Here is a 16,463-nt window from a genome sequence, read left to right as displayed (position 1 = left end):
TCCATTCAGAAATTTAGCCTTTCTTGATAAGAGCAACCCTTTACTCATCAATCTCCTTGCACTTCTCTGTACTCGTTCCAGGGGATAATCACCTCCTTATCCCCGCTAGCAAAATTCCTGTACATCACTGACAAGACACCATGATTGTTTGGTACCGCACTTGTGCGAGCTAGTGTAGTTGCCTGATTTTAATTCTCTTCGTTTTCAGGTATTTCTACTAAGTTTTTCTGTAAAGTTTAACTTATAATTCAGTATGGTTGGATTCATCATTGTTAGCTGAACAAGAGGATACATCACTCAAATACTGGATTTACCCAGGTAGTATATTATTTGTATTTTAAGATGAAAATAAGGAGTCTTTGAGCTGGGCACATTAATTACCAACAACAACTTTCAGGATATACAGTATCGTTGTTGGGATTAACCACGTGTAAATGCTGTCTACATAGGTAGATAACTAAGAAGTAAGACGAGCGCTCCAAATAATCTTAAGACAATGCTGCAAGCAATAATGGTCAAACAATGTACCACCCCACAGGTGGCACAATAAACTCTTAATCACTGAGAACACTGTAAGTACTTGAAATTTTAAGAGTGCACTAAAGGTAACAGAGGAATTTCAGAACTATACAGAATTGCATACAAAGTTCATATTATGGATCAACTAGAAATCATTCCGGGTCAATTAAAATGTAAAATTTGTGGAGATACTAAAGAAATGATTATTAAATGCCTCAGGCTGATCTGTAATTCTTGTACCAAAATAAACCTTACTAAATTGCCCAGAGCTAAAAGATGGCTATTTATTTGCGATCAGTGTAAAGAAAATATGAAACAAATAACTTCCTGAAAGGTGCCAGATGAAGCTCGCATTCAAGAACCACAAAATAAACACTCTGAAAGTCTAACGGATATCGATGCTGATACTCCTGAGAGTGACCACACATTAGGAATGGCTTCAAAAATGAATGAAGAAATAAATGAATCGCTAGATGATGATAATAATAATAATAATTTTACACAACTTCCTCTGAGCACTCATGTATAAGGCAATGGTCAGGCCACACCTCGAGTACTGTATACAGGCCTGGAGGCCTCATTTCAGGAAGGATGTAGAGCTGCTGGAACGAGTACAGAGAAGGGCAACTAGATTGGTGAATGGGACAAAGGGGTTCTCTTACGAAGAAAGGCTTAAGTTTTGCAAATTACAGTGTCTGGAAACTAGGCACCAGCGGGGTGATCTGATAGAGGTGTACAAAGCCTTGAATGGTTTGAGCATGCTCAATGCTGATGGGATTCTTCCTCTAGCTCAGAAAAATCACCTGAGAGGGCATAAATTCAAATTGAGGAAAGACAGATGTAGGATAGATGTGCGGAAATTTGCCTTTAGCCAGCGGGTGGTTGGTGGGTGGAACAGACTTCCATCCCTCGTCGTGGAAGTTGATAGCCTAAATAAGTTTAAGGCTCAGCTGGACAGGTATTTCGAACGAACAGAGGGGTGAAGTGGAAGTGGTTATTTTGATTTATTTATGTTACTTTTTTTTTTTTTTTTTTTTTTTTTTTTTTTTTGGCTGATGCTGCATAAGCTTGCTTTCTTGCATCAAATGCCTCTACTAATGCTAAAATGCTAATGCTAAAATGATTACTTAGACCTAGAGTCCTATCCGGCCTCTGACAATCAGGAAATCAGTACACCTTCTCTAAATAAAAGCATGCAAACTGAAAGTTTAAGCAATGCTGAGAGTAGTCATGCACTGCTAATAGAAATCAAGAAATAATTTCTTGATTTCCAGAACACAAGAAAGGCCCCTGAACAACTCTCAGCAGCAATAGAAAGTATAGCTTTGAATCTGAAGAACATTCAAGAAAATCTAGCAGTTTTGATAGACGAGAACCAAATACTTAAGAGCGCAAAATACAGAAATCTCTCAAGAGCTATTTGCCCTCAAGCAATTCATCATGAATCTTCATTTATCAGAACATACACTGAGATCTGAAAGTACAGCATATGACAAGTACAAACAATGGTATAAATATCACGATTCAGACGCGATCTCAACAGAAACCCGACAACTGGTCACTAATAGCAGTGTCACAATAGAGCCAGAGAGAATCTCCATATTTATGTGTAGCAAACAGTTTCCAGCAATGATCTCATCAACAAGTGAAAACACATATCGCAAGCTGAAGAATGTTTCGTCACCTTCGAACAGGAAAAAAAATCGCTAAGCATCTGCATAACAGTACAACTATTTCTTCTCAGAGCTGCATCGCAATGCATAATAACTCCTCATCTGAAATTCATACAGTAAAAAAGATAACAGAGGATACATTGAAAAAGGATATTCAGAAGATAAGGGATGTAACATTCGCTGGTACTAACTCAGTGGATACAGTCAATTAGGTATCAGCTGCAGCCTAAACCCACCACAACAAAAACAATTGTTTTGGCGATGTTACCGCTATCAGGCTGATAGCGGTTTGGTTCTCAACCAAGGGTAGAGAACCAAAACAACACCCACGAAGAGAACCAACCTCTTAATCCCGGCACTGTGTCTTATTTCCCTCCATCTCTAACAAACATCAACGAAAAGGGTATCATAAGACATTATCCAGAACCCAATCAATCAACGAACGACTTGCCCAGCATATAACTACAATATAATAGCTGTACTGACTAGGGACCAAGTCTTTGTGTCAAGATTAAATCCAAAAACCACTGTACAGGCAATCACAGAAATGTATTGGAAGGAATACTCCATCAAAGTAGATGTTAGACAACTACGTACGAGGCATGCATCTTATGCCTCTTTCATTGTCTCAAAGCCAGCTGATCCCTGCCAACTGCTAATCAGCTTGGACCCATGGCCATGAAATACCCTAATCAAACCTTTTGAAGACAGAAAAGCTCGTGTGCTCCAGAGAGGACATAATAATACTCAAGCATAGCAACTACCATCCCATCCACACCCGCATCTGTAGCTATCAGATGCTACATTCACAACATAAGAGGAATAAGTTGCAAACCCCATACACTTCAGTCTATTCTCCTTACTGCAGAGTACGATATTATTTGTTTAATAGAGACCTGGCTGAACTGCAATAGATCTATTGACACTCTTTGCCTCCCTTTGAACTATGTTGCTCAAGCTAACGGACGGGCCATTCACTGTGGTGGTGTAGTGGCAATCATCTATAAAAATTACTTTTCTCAACATTAAGACCAACTCAAGTTGCTCTGAAAACTTTGAAGCCATCTCTGTAATCCTTGACCTTGATGAAATTAGAATACAGGTCTGCACTGTCTACCTCCCTCCAGAACACACCCTAGAGGTTAGAACGGAACTAGAAGCCTGGATTACTACCAACCTCCAATCCAATGCCCCTACTATTCTTGTAGGGGACTTCAACATGCCCGTGCCAAGGTATTCAATGGCCAGGTCTTCTCTGGAAAACATGTTACATATGCTCGACCTCATTTTTCACAACATCCCTCATGCAGAACTTATCAAACCAACCTTCTTCTTCAAATAAGATCATCAACCATTGGATTGTGAACTTTATGTCCACTCCAACCTCTCTAGTACCTCGGGTGAAGGATGTGGCCTGCTACATACGAGGAGAGTCTTTTCAAACAGGTTCATAAAGCAAGAAATAATTCTCCATCGCCTCACTACGTATAAATGGAACACCCTGTTAGAAAAGTCAGGGCCCAAAGCCGCTTCCATCCTGGCTGAAGAATTATTTCAAATAGCTTGTGTTGGTGCGTCTAAGGAGATTCGGATCTCACATCGGTCAAACTGGTGGTTCAACAACAATATCAAGGTAGTGTTTGTAAGAAAACAAAAGGCTTACAGAAAATGGCAGAAAACCAGAACCGCTGAAGACTACATCACTTACAAAAAAGAATGGGCCTGGTTTTTAAAGCACAAATGCCAGGAGTACAACTTTGCTATTTCTAAAAAGCTTAAACAGTCTAAAAGAATCAATAACAACAAGAATACCAACTTCACCATGGACGAAACCTTATTTAGAGAATGGACGAACAGTACCTTTGGAATCTCTCCAGATCCTAAGTTAACTCTCTCGTACCGGACAATACCAGTTGGCTGATAAATTACACGAACAACAAGACTTCATCCGGATCCACTCTTGATATCAGACCTCTACTAACAGAAATCACCATAACCAAAGAAAATGTAATTCAGGCATTAAACAGTCTCCCAAATAAATCCACTTCTGGCCCTGATATATTCCCCCTCTTCATCATGAAAGTAAGCAGTCCATTTATCATTGAGGTCTTGCTACACATAGAGAAACCCTACACACTGGAGTTATCCCTGAAATATGGAAACATTACATTGTGAAACCCATGCCTAAAGTTAAACATCTGAAAAACCAGGATTTTTGTCCCATCTCTACAAGCTGCAATTTATTAAAATTGTTCGAGAAGACTCTGCTGCCAATTCTTGTCATGCATTTTTTCCAGAAAAGACCTCCATATTTACACACTGTGATTCCAAAGAGATCGACTGTGACGAATTTAATGGAAACCCTATTTCGGATCCAAATGACTCTGAATGCAAAGAACAGATTGATGTAATCTTTTTAGACATTAAAGCTGCTTTCGATAATGTCTCAATCAATGCCTTGATGACAATACTTGAAAGACATTTTAGAATACGGAGGCTTATTAAAGGTCATCGCTTCCATTCTCAAACAAAGGCATTTGAGAGTTGAACATTGAACCTTCCATTCGAACCACGTCATCTACAGAGGAGTCCCCCAAGGTGGCGTCCTTTCTACACTATTTTTTGCTGCCCCTTTGAACCCCTTCCTCTCTACGCATCCTGACTGCAGCTCTTACGCAGATGATATAAAACTCTTCATCTCGTTGAAACATGGTGACAAATCTGATGCAATCAACGCCCATGCCACTGCCCTAATAGAAGAATTTCACCATTATCTTGAGAATATTGGCCTATCCATAAACTCGACCAAGTCAGCACAAATGTCTTTCACCAAACTGAAGAAGAAGATGAACATAGACATATGCATCAATGGTATTAGGGTACTAAAGGTCTCGCATCACACTGATCTAGGGCTTACCTGTGACGAAGGCCTGAACTTCCAACAGCACTTTGCCAACACTAAGGCAAAAACTCTGTCAGCAATGTGAGCAATAAGACAGGAAATTACTGGAAGTTCAGTTCGTGTTAATGGCCACCCTTTCACCATCTCGAAATCAATCGTGTATGCTAACCTTAGTTGCACCCCTTGGAATCAGTTGCTCATTGCAGGAAATCTGTGCAACCTCTGCCAACTCCTCACTGATCGTCTTGACGTTCCAAATGTCTGCAATCTTGTTGTAGGCCCTAGACTTTCCCGTGTCCTTTGCAGTGAAGCATGGATTCCCCTAAGAAGCTTATTACAGAATTTAACACTTAGATTTTTTCCATCTAACATCCCCCAACCTTACAACACCCTGAAGATTGAACCCTACAAGTTCTGTGATCAGAACACGTACAGATCTGAGAAGATATAGGACATGTACCATCACATACAACTGTAGAAGTTTCCTGATTGTCTCCTTCAAGATGGAATCTTCGTTGAACTCTTCTTTGCTGAAGAATAATGTTTTAAATTATTTTTTTTTTTTGGATGTATATGTGTGTTAGTTGTATATATTACGATACGTATGCATTTATATGTCTCTACCTTTTGCTTGAGTCACTGTGTATATATATATATATATATGTGTGTGTATGTGCTTTATTTGTTCGTATTGGATGTTATTTGTAGTATTATTGTATACAAACTAAGTTTATATATGCATAATTTATGTATGACTATGTCTTCTGTCTAAGTTATAATGTACAAATGTATAGAGGTACCCTCCTACCTGAAGGCTGTTCAGGGGTGAAGCATATGCAATAAAATGAATAATAATAATAATAATGAGCTACTCTTGCAACGCTAACACGATCTTGCTCAGATTATTGGAGTCTTCATGGCTGAAATTTACTTACGGGTACACCCCTCTCCAGACTGCCTCAGTCTTAGGGTGCTTATCCTCCCCACTTCCCATTGTTTTAAAATAGGAATAAGACTTCTATAGACGGTCCGTGTTATTGGTAGTGGCACTAGAAGTCGTTTTCCTATTTTAAAACAGCCGGAAGGGGGGATAAACACCGTAAGACTGAGGCAGTCTGGAGGGTGTGTACCCATAAGTTAATTTCAGCCACAAAAACAATCATGAACATCCAATAACCAGCTTTTAAAAATTGAAAAAAACTAATCAATACATCGTTATCAACTTCTACAGCCACTGCCGATAACACACACCATCTGTTTACCGAGAATGCAGGGAGAAACTACAGTGGTGGAATATCAGTTTGTCCGGTAAGTTTGCAGCGCCTTTGTGGGCAGGAGCAGCAGTGCATAGCACATGCTTCTTGATTAGACCGAAGTTTGAGCCCGTGAGCCACCAAATATGGAGGATGCGGAAAGGTCAGGGAATGACCACCGCATATTCCCGGAGCAATATGGTCTTAGTTGCTAATGTTCCTAAAAATCAAATAACATCCGGTAAGTTTGCCCATAATTCTTGTGTTAGCATTAGTAAAGGCACATGATGCAAGCTTGTATAGCATCAGCCAAAAAAAAAAAAAAATCCCCTTCTCATTTCACCCATACACTCGCTCCAAATGTGTTTCTAGTTCTGCCTTGAATCTATTTAAGCTATCAACTTCTACAATGACAGATGGAAGTTTGTTCCAACAATCAACCACCTGCTGGCTAAAGGCAAACTTCTGCACATCTATCCTACAACTGTCTTTCCTCAATTTGAATTTATGCCCTCTCAGGCGATTATTCTGAGAAAGAATCACATAAGCACTGAGCATGCTCAAACCATTCTAGGCTTTATACAACTCAATCAGATCACCTCGCAGGTGCCTAGTCTCCAGACACTGCAATTTGCAAAACCTAAGCCTTTCTTCGTAAGAGCAACCCTTTGTTGCATTCACTAATCTTGTTGCCCTTCTCTGTACTCATTCCAGCAGCAATACATCCTTCTTAAAATGAGGCCTCCAGACCTGTATACAGTACTCAAGGTGTGGCTTGACCATTGCCTTATACAAGGGGATAATCACCTCCTTATCCCTGCTAGAAAAATTCCATCATTTCATTGACAAGACACCATGAGCTACTCTTGCAGACCGTCTGCACTGCTCAGAATAATTCATATCTGCCTGCACAATTATCCTCAGGTCCTTCTCATTCTCTACCACTGTCAGTGTAGTACCACACAGTTGATATGTTATTCTGGGGTTACTGCTTCTCATATGCAGTACTTTACATTTGTCAATGTTAAACTTCAGTTGCCACCCCTCAGCTCATTTGCTCAACCTTTCTAGATCCTGTTGCAGCAGTGTAGTGTCATTAACAACCCTGCTGACCTTTGTATCGTGTGCAAACTTGGACATTAAGTTTGATATACCATCATCAATATCATTAATAAATACAGAAAACAACAATGGTCCCACACTGAACCTTGGGGAACTCCACTAATAACATTAGTCCATGAAGAGCAGTGTCCATTGATTACCACTCTCTGTCTTCTCCCACTCAACCATTCCTTTATCCATAGCAGCAATTTGCCTCCAATGTCACACATCCCCAATTTGTGCAGCAGTCTTCCATGTGCAACAGTATCAAAAGCCTTTCTAAGATCCAAATATATGATATCAAAATTATTCTTTGCATCCAGTTCCTTTGTGACCACATTATAGTATCCAATCAAATTGATCAGCCGAGACCTCCTGTTAACAAACCCATGCTGTGTCCAAGCTGTAACTGAAGTCTTGTCTAGATGATCCTGCAATGCTCCTTTAACCAGTGCCTCAATTAATTTTTTTGGAACAGAAGTTAAGCTAACAGGTCTGTAATTATTTGTGTCACGCTTTGATCCTCCTTTGTGAATTGGGAGTCACATTTGCACATATCCAGTCCATGGGTACCTCCCCCGAATCCAAGGAAGTTCTCATAATTATGGCTAAGGGTTTACTTACTTCCTTTGCTGCCTCCTTTAATATAACTGGGTAGATCCCATCCACCCCAGGTGCCTTTCTTATGTTTATCTTCAACAATTTCTCCTCCCCTTTTGCTCTCAGTTATTACAAAATCATCTAGCTCACTGCCAGAGTTTAATTCACCTCTGGCATTCCCTTCAATGAATAACTCCTTGTGTGAATGTAATGCAAAATACTCATTTAGTTTGTTAGCTACCTCAGAATGATCATCAACAGTTGAACCATCAATATCAAGTGGACCGATCTGATTCATCCCCTTCTAGAGTTTACATAGTAAAGAACTCTTTGCTGTTTTTCTTTGCATCCTTTGCCTGTCTAACCTGATTTTTTTTTTTTTTTTTTTTTTTGGCCGATGCTGCATAAGCTTATACACTTGCTTTCTTGCATCACATGTCACTACTACTACCTCCTTTGTGACTTGGTTACAGACTAGCTTATATCTATCACATGCTTCCGTGTCACTTGTTAATCCCCTTTTAATGTATCCCATGCATTTTTCTTCTCTGCTACATGCTCATTAGTTCATCTGACATCCAATTAGGCCTAAACCTTGAACAATATTACTTAGTTTGTATGAAAAGCCCTAGTAGCTTCCAAGATTAATTCTTTGAATGCTTCCCATTTTGAATTTAAATACTGTCTCAGACCACCGTAGTCAACTTTATAAAAGTAAAAACCCATCCCTTTACCCCTGATGTCACACACACACACACACACACACTCTCTCTCTCTCTCGTGTTGCCTCCCGAACATGTTGCTGTAGAAAACAATCATCCAATAAAGCCACAAAAGCCTTGTTAGTGTGTAACCAACCTACAAATTCTTGTCATTATCTGGGAAATTAAAATACCACATTATAAAACACTCTGGTTTACTGGCCCACTCTATTTCTCTGTACAGTTGTTTATTATACTCATCAGAGTCATTAGGCCTATAACACACTCTCTTTCTTTACCTTAGCTGTTTTTCTATATGAATACTGATACAGCCTTTGCTGCTGATGCTATTATGGGTTTGCAAAATTCTGATCACACTCTGAATAAATTTAAAACCATTCCATATTCTTTTCACTAATATTCTTTTATCTGCTAATTCTTCAACGTGAGAAAAAATATAAATATAAGCACATGCCTCAGTTTGTTTGTTATTTGGTTTTTAGCAGCATTAGCAACTAAGGCCATATTGCTCCCGGAATATGCAGTGGTCATTTCCTGACCTTTCTGCATCCTCTGTATTTGGTGGGCACTGGCTCAAAGAAGCGTGTGCTATGCGCACTGCTGCTCCTGCCCACCTGGCTATGGAGACATGTCTCAGTGTAAGTGGCCTTATGTCTTCACCTATTGTTACATAAAATATGGAGGGGGCTTTACAAGTTTACTGCTTAATAATATTAACACAATTTAATGTAAATTGATATCATTTGATTAGTAATTAATTAATAAAATAGAAGTCTATGAAATAATGTATGCCACTAAGAGAGTAAGTGCCACGATATGACAGCATTAATAAATCAATGTTACGTTATAATAATCAGTTATAACATTAAGTTATAATAATTGGCTAAGATGAAGAAAGCTAACACGAGAACTACAGCAAACTTCAGGAAACTTACTCGACAAACTCATTTCCTGCTACTGCAGTTTCTCCCTGCATTCCCCATAAACAGATGGTGCATGTTATTGGCAGTGGCTGTAGAGGTCGATAATAAATAAAATGATGTATTGATTAGTTTTTTCCATTTTTAAAAGCAGATTATTGGATATTCATGAGTGTTTTTGCAGTAAGTTTCCCGAAGTTTGCTGTGGTTCTCGTGTTGCATTTCTTTACCGTCACCAGACGGTAAAGAAATGCAAGAAATTTCTTTATCACCAGAAAACCTGGTACAATGAAGAAAATAAAAAAAAAAAAAAAACATCCGGTTTTATATAATATTTTTAAACATCTGAACATATTTAATTAAAGCTGATGTATGACATTTTATAAAGTGGATATTTTTGATACTAATGTTTTTTTTTTTTTTTTTCTTCTATGTAGGCTCATACCCAAAGCCATTTGCTAATTATCGTCAAATAAGAAGATATCAGGGACCATTAAGGGCAGTTATATTTGACTGGGCTGGTAGGTATTTTAATTCAAACTTCAGATTCTCCCATCCCACTTATGGCCCTGCTGTTGAGATTTAGATTGATTTTGAATTTTCATTTTTAGAAGGGGAATTCATACTGGTCAAATCTGGCCTGTCAAAGGGGATGGACCATACTTGCATTTTACATAATATGCACTATGGTATGTAAAAGATTACAAAGAATAGGAAATGCTTCACAGTGGGTTTTGTCACCAGCTAGTGCTCAACAAAAGAGGTCCAGCTTTCTTAGTTAGTAATTGATTTAAATTTGTAAGTTATTGTGTAAAGTGACAGGATTTGTAGTCTAGTGCCCGACATGTTATTATGTGACTTTAATAACTGCTACTATTGAATTATAAGCACATTTTTTGAGCTTGTATATCAGTAGTAGCAGTTTCTATACATCAAATAAGACACAAAACTATGACAAATAGAAATCTGGCAGTGTGTGATTGTTGTTGATTTATTTTCTTTTTTTAATATACATATAATAAGTTATCTATATACAGTATTGTAACTGAGGTACTAAATATTGTTATTTGTACTAACTGGGGGAATGAATGGACAATATAGAAAAGAAATGTTCACAGTTTAAGCGTAGTACACACAAATGTCATTGCTTTGTGAACAGCTAATTTTTTTATCAGTTTGCTAAATATATAAATCATGAATTATTATTATTTATTATATTAATCACAGCAGAAATGTTAAATAAATAAAATGATGTGATTTTTTTTTCAATTGTTAAAATCCTGAAGAAAATAAGTAAAGTACACTACAAAAAAGTTGACTGCATAATGCATTTTGAAGTACACATTACTATATGTTTATGTTATTAAATAAAAGATCTGCAAAATTAGTCTTGCAATTCAATTTTTATTAAAAATCTAGGAGAAAATCAGTGTTAACAAAAAAATTTGAATGAATATCATGTGAAGTATGTGCAGTGAAGTGAAAAGAATTACTTTTATATATTATTAATTTGGTTAGTAATGATTAGTCCAACTGGTAAATTATTAATTTACTAGTTTGACTTTAATTAACTGGTAAATGATTAGTATATGTTTCACTCCTATTAATCAACAATAAAAATTCAATTAATTTAATCAAATTTTTCAAATTTGATTTTAGTGATTTTAAAATAACCAGTATTTTATTATGCAGAAGAACTCAAGGGGCCCACAGTACACTGGAACTATGTTACAGTTTGTCATATGCATCAGTAATATTATTCTGACTAAACAAATATTTAGTAAAATCATTCTGGTTTCATATTATATTAATAAAATTACTGTCTCTGATTCCCACAGAGATGAATAGCATTAGCATTAGAAGAGGCATATGATGCAAGAAAGCAAGCTTATATAGCATCGGCCAAAAAAAAAAAAAATTCCTGTTTCGCCCATCTATTCACTCCAAAAGTTTATTGAGCCTTGAATTTATTTAAGCTTTCGACTTTCACAACGACAGATGGAAGTTTCTTCCAGCAATCAACCACCTACTGGCAAAAGGCAAATTTCCACACATCTATTCTACAACTGAATTTGAAATTATGCCCCTTCAGGTATGGAATCTGAGCAAGAGGAGGAATCCCATCAGCATTGAGCTTGCTCAAACCATTCAAGGCCTTATACACCTCAGTCGGATCAACTCACAAGTGCCTAATCTCCAAATGCTGCAATTTGCAGAACTTTAAGCCTTTCTTGATAAGAGCACCCCTTTGTTCCCTTCACCAGTCTTGTTGCCCTTCTCTGTACTCGTTCTAGTAGCTCAACATCTTTCTTAAAATGAGGACCTCCAGACCTGTGTGCTGTACTCAAGGTGTGGCCTGATCATTGCCTTATACAAAGGAAATAATCACCTTCTTATCCCTGCTATGAAAATTCCTGTATATCATTGACAAGACCCCCATGACTTGCTCTGGCAGCCTGTTTGCACTGTCAGAAAACTTTATATTTGACTGCACAATTACCCCCCAGGTCTTTTTTATTCTCCACTACTCTGAATGTATTACTACACAATTGGTATGTTTCTATGGAGTTACTGCTACTTGTATACAGTACTTTGCATTTTTGAATGTTAAACTTCAGTTGCCACCCCATCTCAGCCCATCTGCTCAACTTTTCTAGACCTTTTTACAGTAGCATTCCACCCTTACTATCACTAACAACCCTACCAACTTTTGTATCATCTGCAAACTTTGGACATTAAGCCTGATATACCTTCATCAGTATCATTAATAAATACAGAAAACAACAATGGGCCTAACATGGACCCTTGGGGAACTCCATTAACTGCCAGGAAGAACAGTATCTATTGATTACCGTACTCTGTCTTCTCCCACTGTACCATCCTTTCAACCATTAGCCTTAAAACAAATTTAAAGAAGAACTAGACAAATTTTTGGAGCAAATGGATGGGTGAAATGGGAAGGTGTTTTTTTTTTTTTTTTTGTATGATGCTGTATAAGCATGCTTTCTTGCATCATATGCCTCTACTAATGCTAATGCGAATATATCCCATCTGGGCCTTTAGACCTAGGTTATGTGACCATAGGGAGATACCCCCCCCCCTCAAAATCATCTGTACTTGTTCTGCTTGTATTTTCTATGTTCTAGGTTGTTATTTCCTCTGCTATTTTTCAGTTTGCGAATATTTACTTTGCTTTTGCTCATGTCACAGAAAGAATCTGAAATTACTCCAGAAGGATCCCCACAGAAACAGTGGCCTACAGTTTGTACATAAATGTTGCCAAGTTCAATAATCAAATTTTAATGATAGGACAAGAGTCTCTACGAAATTAACAACATTTCCTCTAGATATACACAGTACGTGTGTCCCAAATTGCAAATATAATGAATAATTAGGCCAAATATGGATACCAGTGGCATATGTGATAAAATATGCATTTAGCATTTATGGCAAAACTTTGCTGGTTTGTGTCTGTGAAGTATTTATTAGAGGAAAATGATATTTTATTGAGTTGCTCTGTGACTATACTGTCTACCAAATTTCAGGTTCTAGAAGAAATTAATTGGCATGCTGCATTTGTTCCAAGTAGCTGCAGTGAGTATGTATATGGTGGCTATGGTAACATAAATTTTGATCACTTATAACTTTTAATGTTTAAATTGGCAGAATTATATTAATCCTGCCAATTTTTAAATGTGAACTTACCTTTCTTTAATCCATTGCTCTGCTAAAAATCTTCGGTTAATTCCCAATATTTTCTACTGTTTTTTTTTTTCTAAGAACACGTGTTTTTGTACAGAAAGGACACTATGTACAAAGGGTATACTAGGAAAGTTTTGCAATACAGCTTTGTTTATTTAATTTTTTCAAAGTAATTTCCTCTACATTCAATACACCTCTCCATCCTCCGAAACCAATCTTTAAACCAGTTCTGCCAAGTTTCACTAGGGAGTAAAGCACACTCGTTGTCCCAAGCCCGTAGAAGGTCCTCATCACTGGAAAACCGCCTCCCTTTTAGCTTCATTTTCACATGCGGGAACAGTGCAAAGTCGCAGGGAGCAAGGTCTGGACTGTAGGGAGGGTGCTCGAGAAGTTTCAGTCCTGTCGTGGTCAAATATTCGGTGCAGGCTTTGGCGCGGTGAGCTGGAGCATTATCGTGATGGAGGTACCAGGTATCCATTCTTGACTTTGGCCGCAGGTTCTTCATAGATCCAATGACTTTAGGCAGGCATTGTTCAGTATACCACTTAGCTGTGACTGTCTTCTGCGTGTCCAAAACGACACGTTCCACAATTCCACTCGATTTGAAAAATACAGCTATCATTTTCTTCTTTACAGATCGGGATTTTCTGACAATTACGGGTGTGTCGTCATCATCATCAAAGACCCAAACTTTGTTTTGAGCCTTGGTCGGCAGATCGTAATAGTACAGCCAAGTCTTGTCACCTGTCACGATGTTGTTCACATACCGAGATTGTCCCTTATCAAACTTTTTTAACATCTCCCGGCACCAAGTCACACGTCGTGTCATCTGCTCTTCAGTCAGTTGATGCGGCACCCAGAGAGAGAGAGAACAAAGTTTCTTCACGTGCAAATGATCTTGCAGAATCGAACGAATTGCTGGTGCATTTAGGCCCAAAGTATCCTCTATCTGTTGGTAGGTCACTCGCCTGTTTTCGTCAAGCATTTTCCTCACAGCAGTAACGTTTTCCTCCGTAACTGACGTTCGTGGCCTTCCCGGCCTCTCAGAATCCTCCAGAGTGAAATTTCCCCTTTGGAATTCTCTATACCACCTGAATATCGTTGTACGATGTGGACAATCATCATCTAGTGCAAGAGTCATTTCTTCTAAGCACTGGTCTATGGTTAAACCACGCACGAAATTATACCGCAAAACTGTCCTTATCTCATTTCGTGACCACGATGCCATCGCAAGCACTTTACACTCTCACTACTAATGAATAACTGAGCCCATCGACTTGGCGCGGCGGCTACTATGTACGTATGAACATGTCTCAACAAGCAGCTTCCTGTGATTCATTGTTGCGTCATATTGCAAAACTTTTCTAGTACCCTTTGTATGTATATGTAGCTTTGTTGCAATTGTTCCAAAGGATTCCCTCAAACGTGCTTTGTGTCTGTGTTGGGCATCTCTGCAAAGTCAGTTGTTGTGTGCTTTAGTTGTATGACTGGTCTCATAGTAACCAGCCAGAAAAAGTTTTCCCGGAAGTCTGCTTGGCTGGCTTCCATCTTTGCTGCTAGGAGTCTGGCAGTTTTTGAGCCACTTGCCACAACCATGAGGTTGTAGCGAGAGTGCCTATTAAATGAAAGGAAGGGAGAGTAGATAAATAAAATATATATAAAACTTAAAAATTGCATCTGAAGCAATTTATGCATGAAAAGGACTTGGCTAGGAAAAATATCTCATGATGGTAGCAGTAGCATTTATAGTGTTAGAGGATGATAGAGGAGGTATGTCCTAGTGGGGAAGGATCACAGAGTAAAGGTTGTGTTTAACCCAGCAGTTCTGGCAGGTCACATAACAGGTAACTCAAAAATAACATTCTCATATTAACTGTTAATCAATGGTTACAAATCCAAAATTTTTTCTTCATTCCTAAACAAACTTTAGGAATGAAGAAAAAATTACTGTAATAGTTTCTGAAGTGATTTTTTTGAGACCCTTTCAGGTAACCCACCATCATCTTGGCAACTATTTCTCCTTTTTTTGTTTGAAGAGTGATATGGTACTGGTCAGGTGTCGATACTATGTTTGTTTTTAATTTCAGGTTGTTTTTCTTCTCCCACTAGTTCAATAAAACATTATATTCTTACTCTAGTTCAGAGGTTCCCAAAGGGCACTCTTGGCTTTTTCATGGAGCACTTTTTAACAAAATAAGAAAAAACCATCCCACTTAATCCAAGTAAGAGGTGTTTTTATTTATTTCTATTATTCTTATTTTATTACTTTGAGATTTAATTTATAAAAGTATGTGTGTTCATAGCTAAATTTTATGTAAAATCTGTTTATTTGCACTTGTTCTGGAACTTGGGGGACATGTGAAACAGAAAAATTTTAAGGGAGCTCAAGGTATAAAAGTTTGGGAACCTCTGCTCTAGTTATTTTTCAGAGATTTATTATTGTGAAAACAATAATGAATCTTTGAAAAACAAACCAGCAAGGAATCACTCCAATTTCCCAGGACATCAGAGTGATTCGTCTCTGCAGGAAACAAAAAGGAAACCTGATATTTTCTCAAGATGCTACTATACTTCAACTACAAGAAGTGTAGTAGCTAAATTTCTTGTGCTGTGAAGCTTGCAAAATTTGAAATAAACCTGAAAAAATGGGTGTAACTAATAGTATTGAAAATATATATGTACATATATTTTCGATACTATCACACGCAGTGTCAAGTCAAAACATTATGACCACCTACCTAATAGTGGGTATTTATAAAGCCTCTGAACATTACAAGAGGTATGTTGTAACATCTCGCCAGGACTGCACATCCCATAGATCTGCAATAGTCTGTGGTGTGGTAGAGGAGCAGTCTGCTGGATCCTCCACCACAGACTAGATATGTATTCCACAGAACATCTCTGGGATCTGTTGATCTCAGATATGCTCTATGGGATTCAATATCCAGCGAATCTTGATGGCCAGGATAGCAACTGGAAGTCACTTTCAGAAACCACTCTCAAACAATACCAACAATGTGGCAGGTGCATTATCCTGATGGAAAACATCCATGCCATCTAGGAAGATCGTC

The 16,463-nt window shown here is 38.0% G+C and overlaps 1 protein-coding gene across 1 annotated transcript in view; it reads left to right on the top strand.

Moving 5' to 3' along the window:
* LOC150084553 (uncharacterized) overlaps window positions 1-16,463 on the top strand; it is a 150,541-nt gene that overhangs the window by 20,828 nt on the left and 113,250 nt on the right. The window contains exon 2 of the mRNA XM_090375312.1: window positions 10,128-10,211. Coding sequence (XP_090231438.1) covers window positions 10,128-10,211 — 84 coding nt within the window. The remainder of the gene's footprint in view (window positions 1-10,127; window positions 10,212-16,463) is intronic.

This window comes from Mastigoproctus giganteus, chromosome 6 (assembly GCF_048544385.1).
Source record: "Mastigoproctus giganteus isolate SK-2022 chromosome 6, ASM4854438v1, whole genome shotgun sequence".
NCBI classification, from domain to species: domain Eukaryota; kingdom Metazoa; phylum Arthropoda; class Arachnida; order Uropygi; family Thelyphonidae; genus Mastigoproctus; species Mastigoproctus giganteus.
Note: the sequence above shows the minus strand (reverse complement) of the source record. Positions and strands in the feature narration are given on the sequence as shown.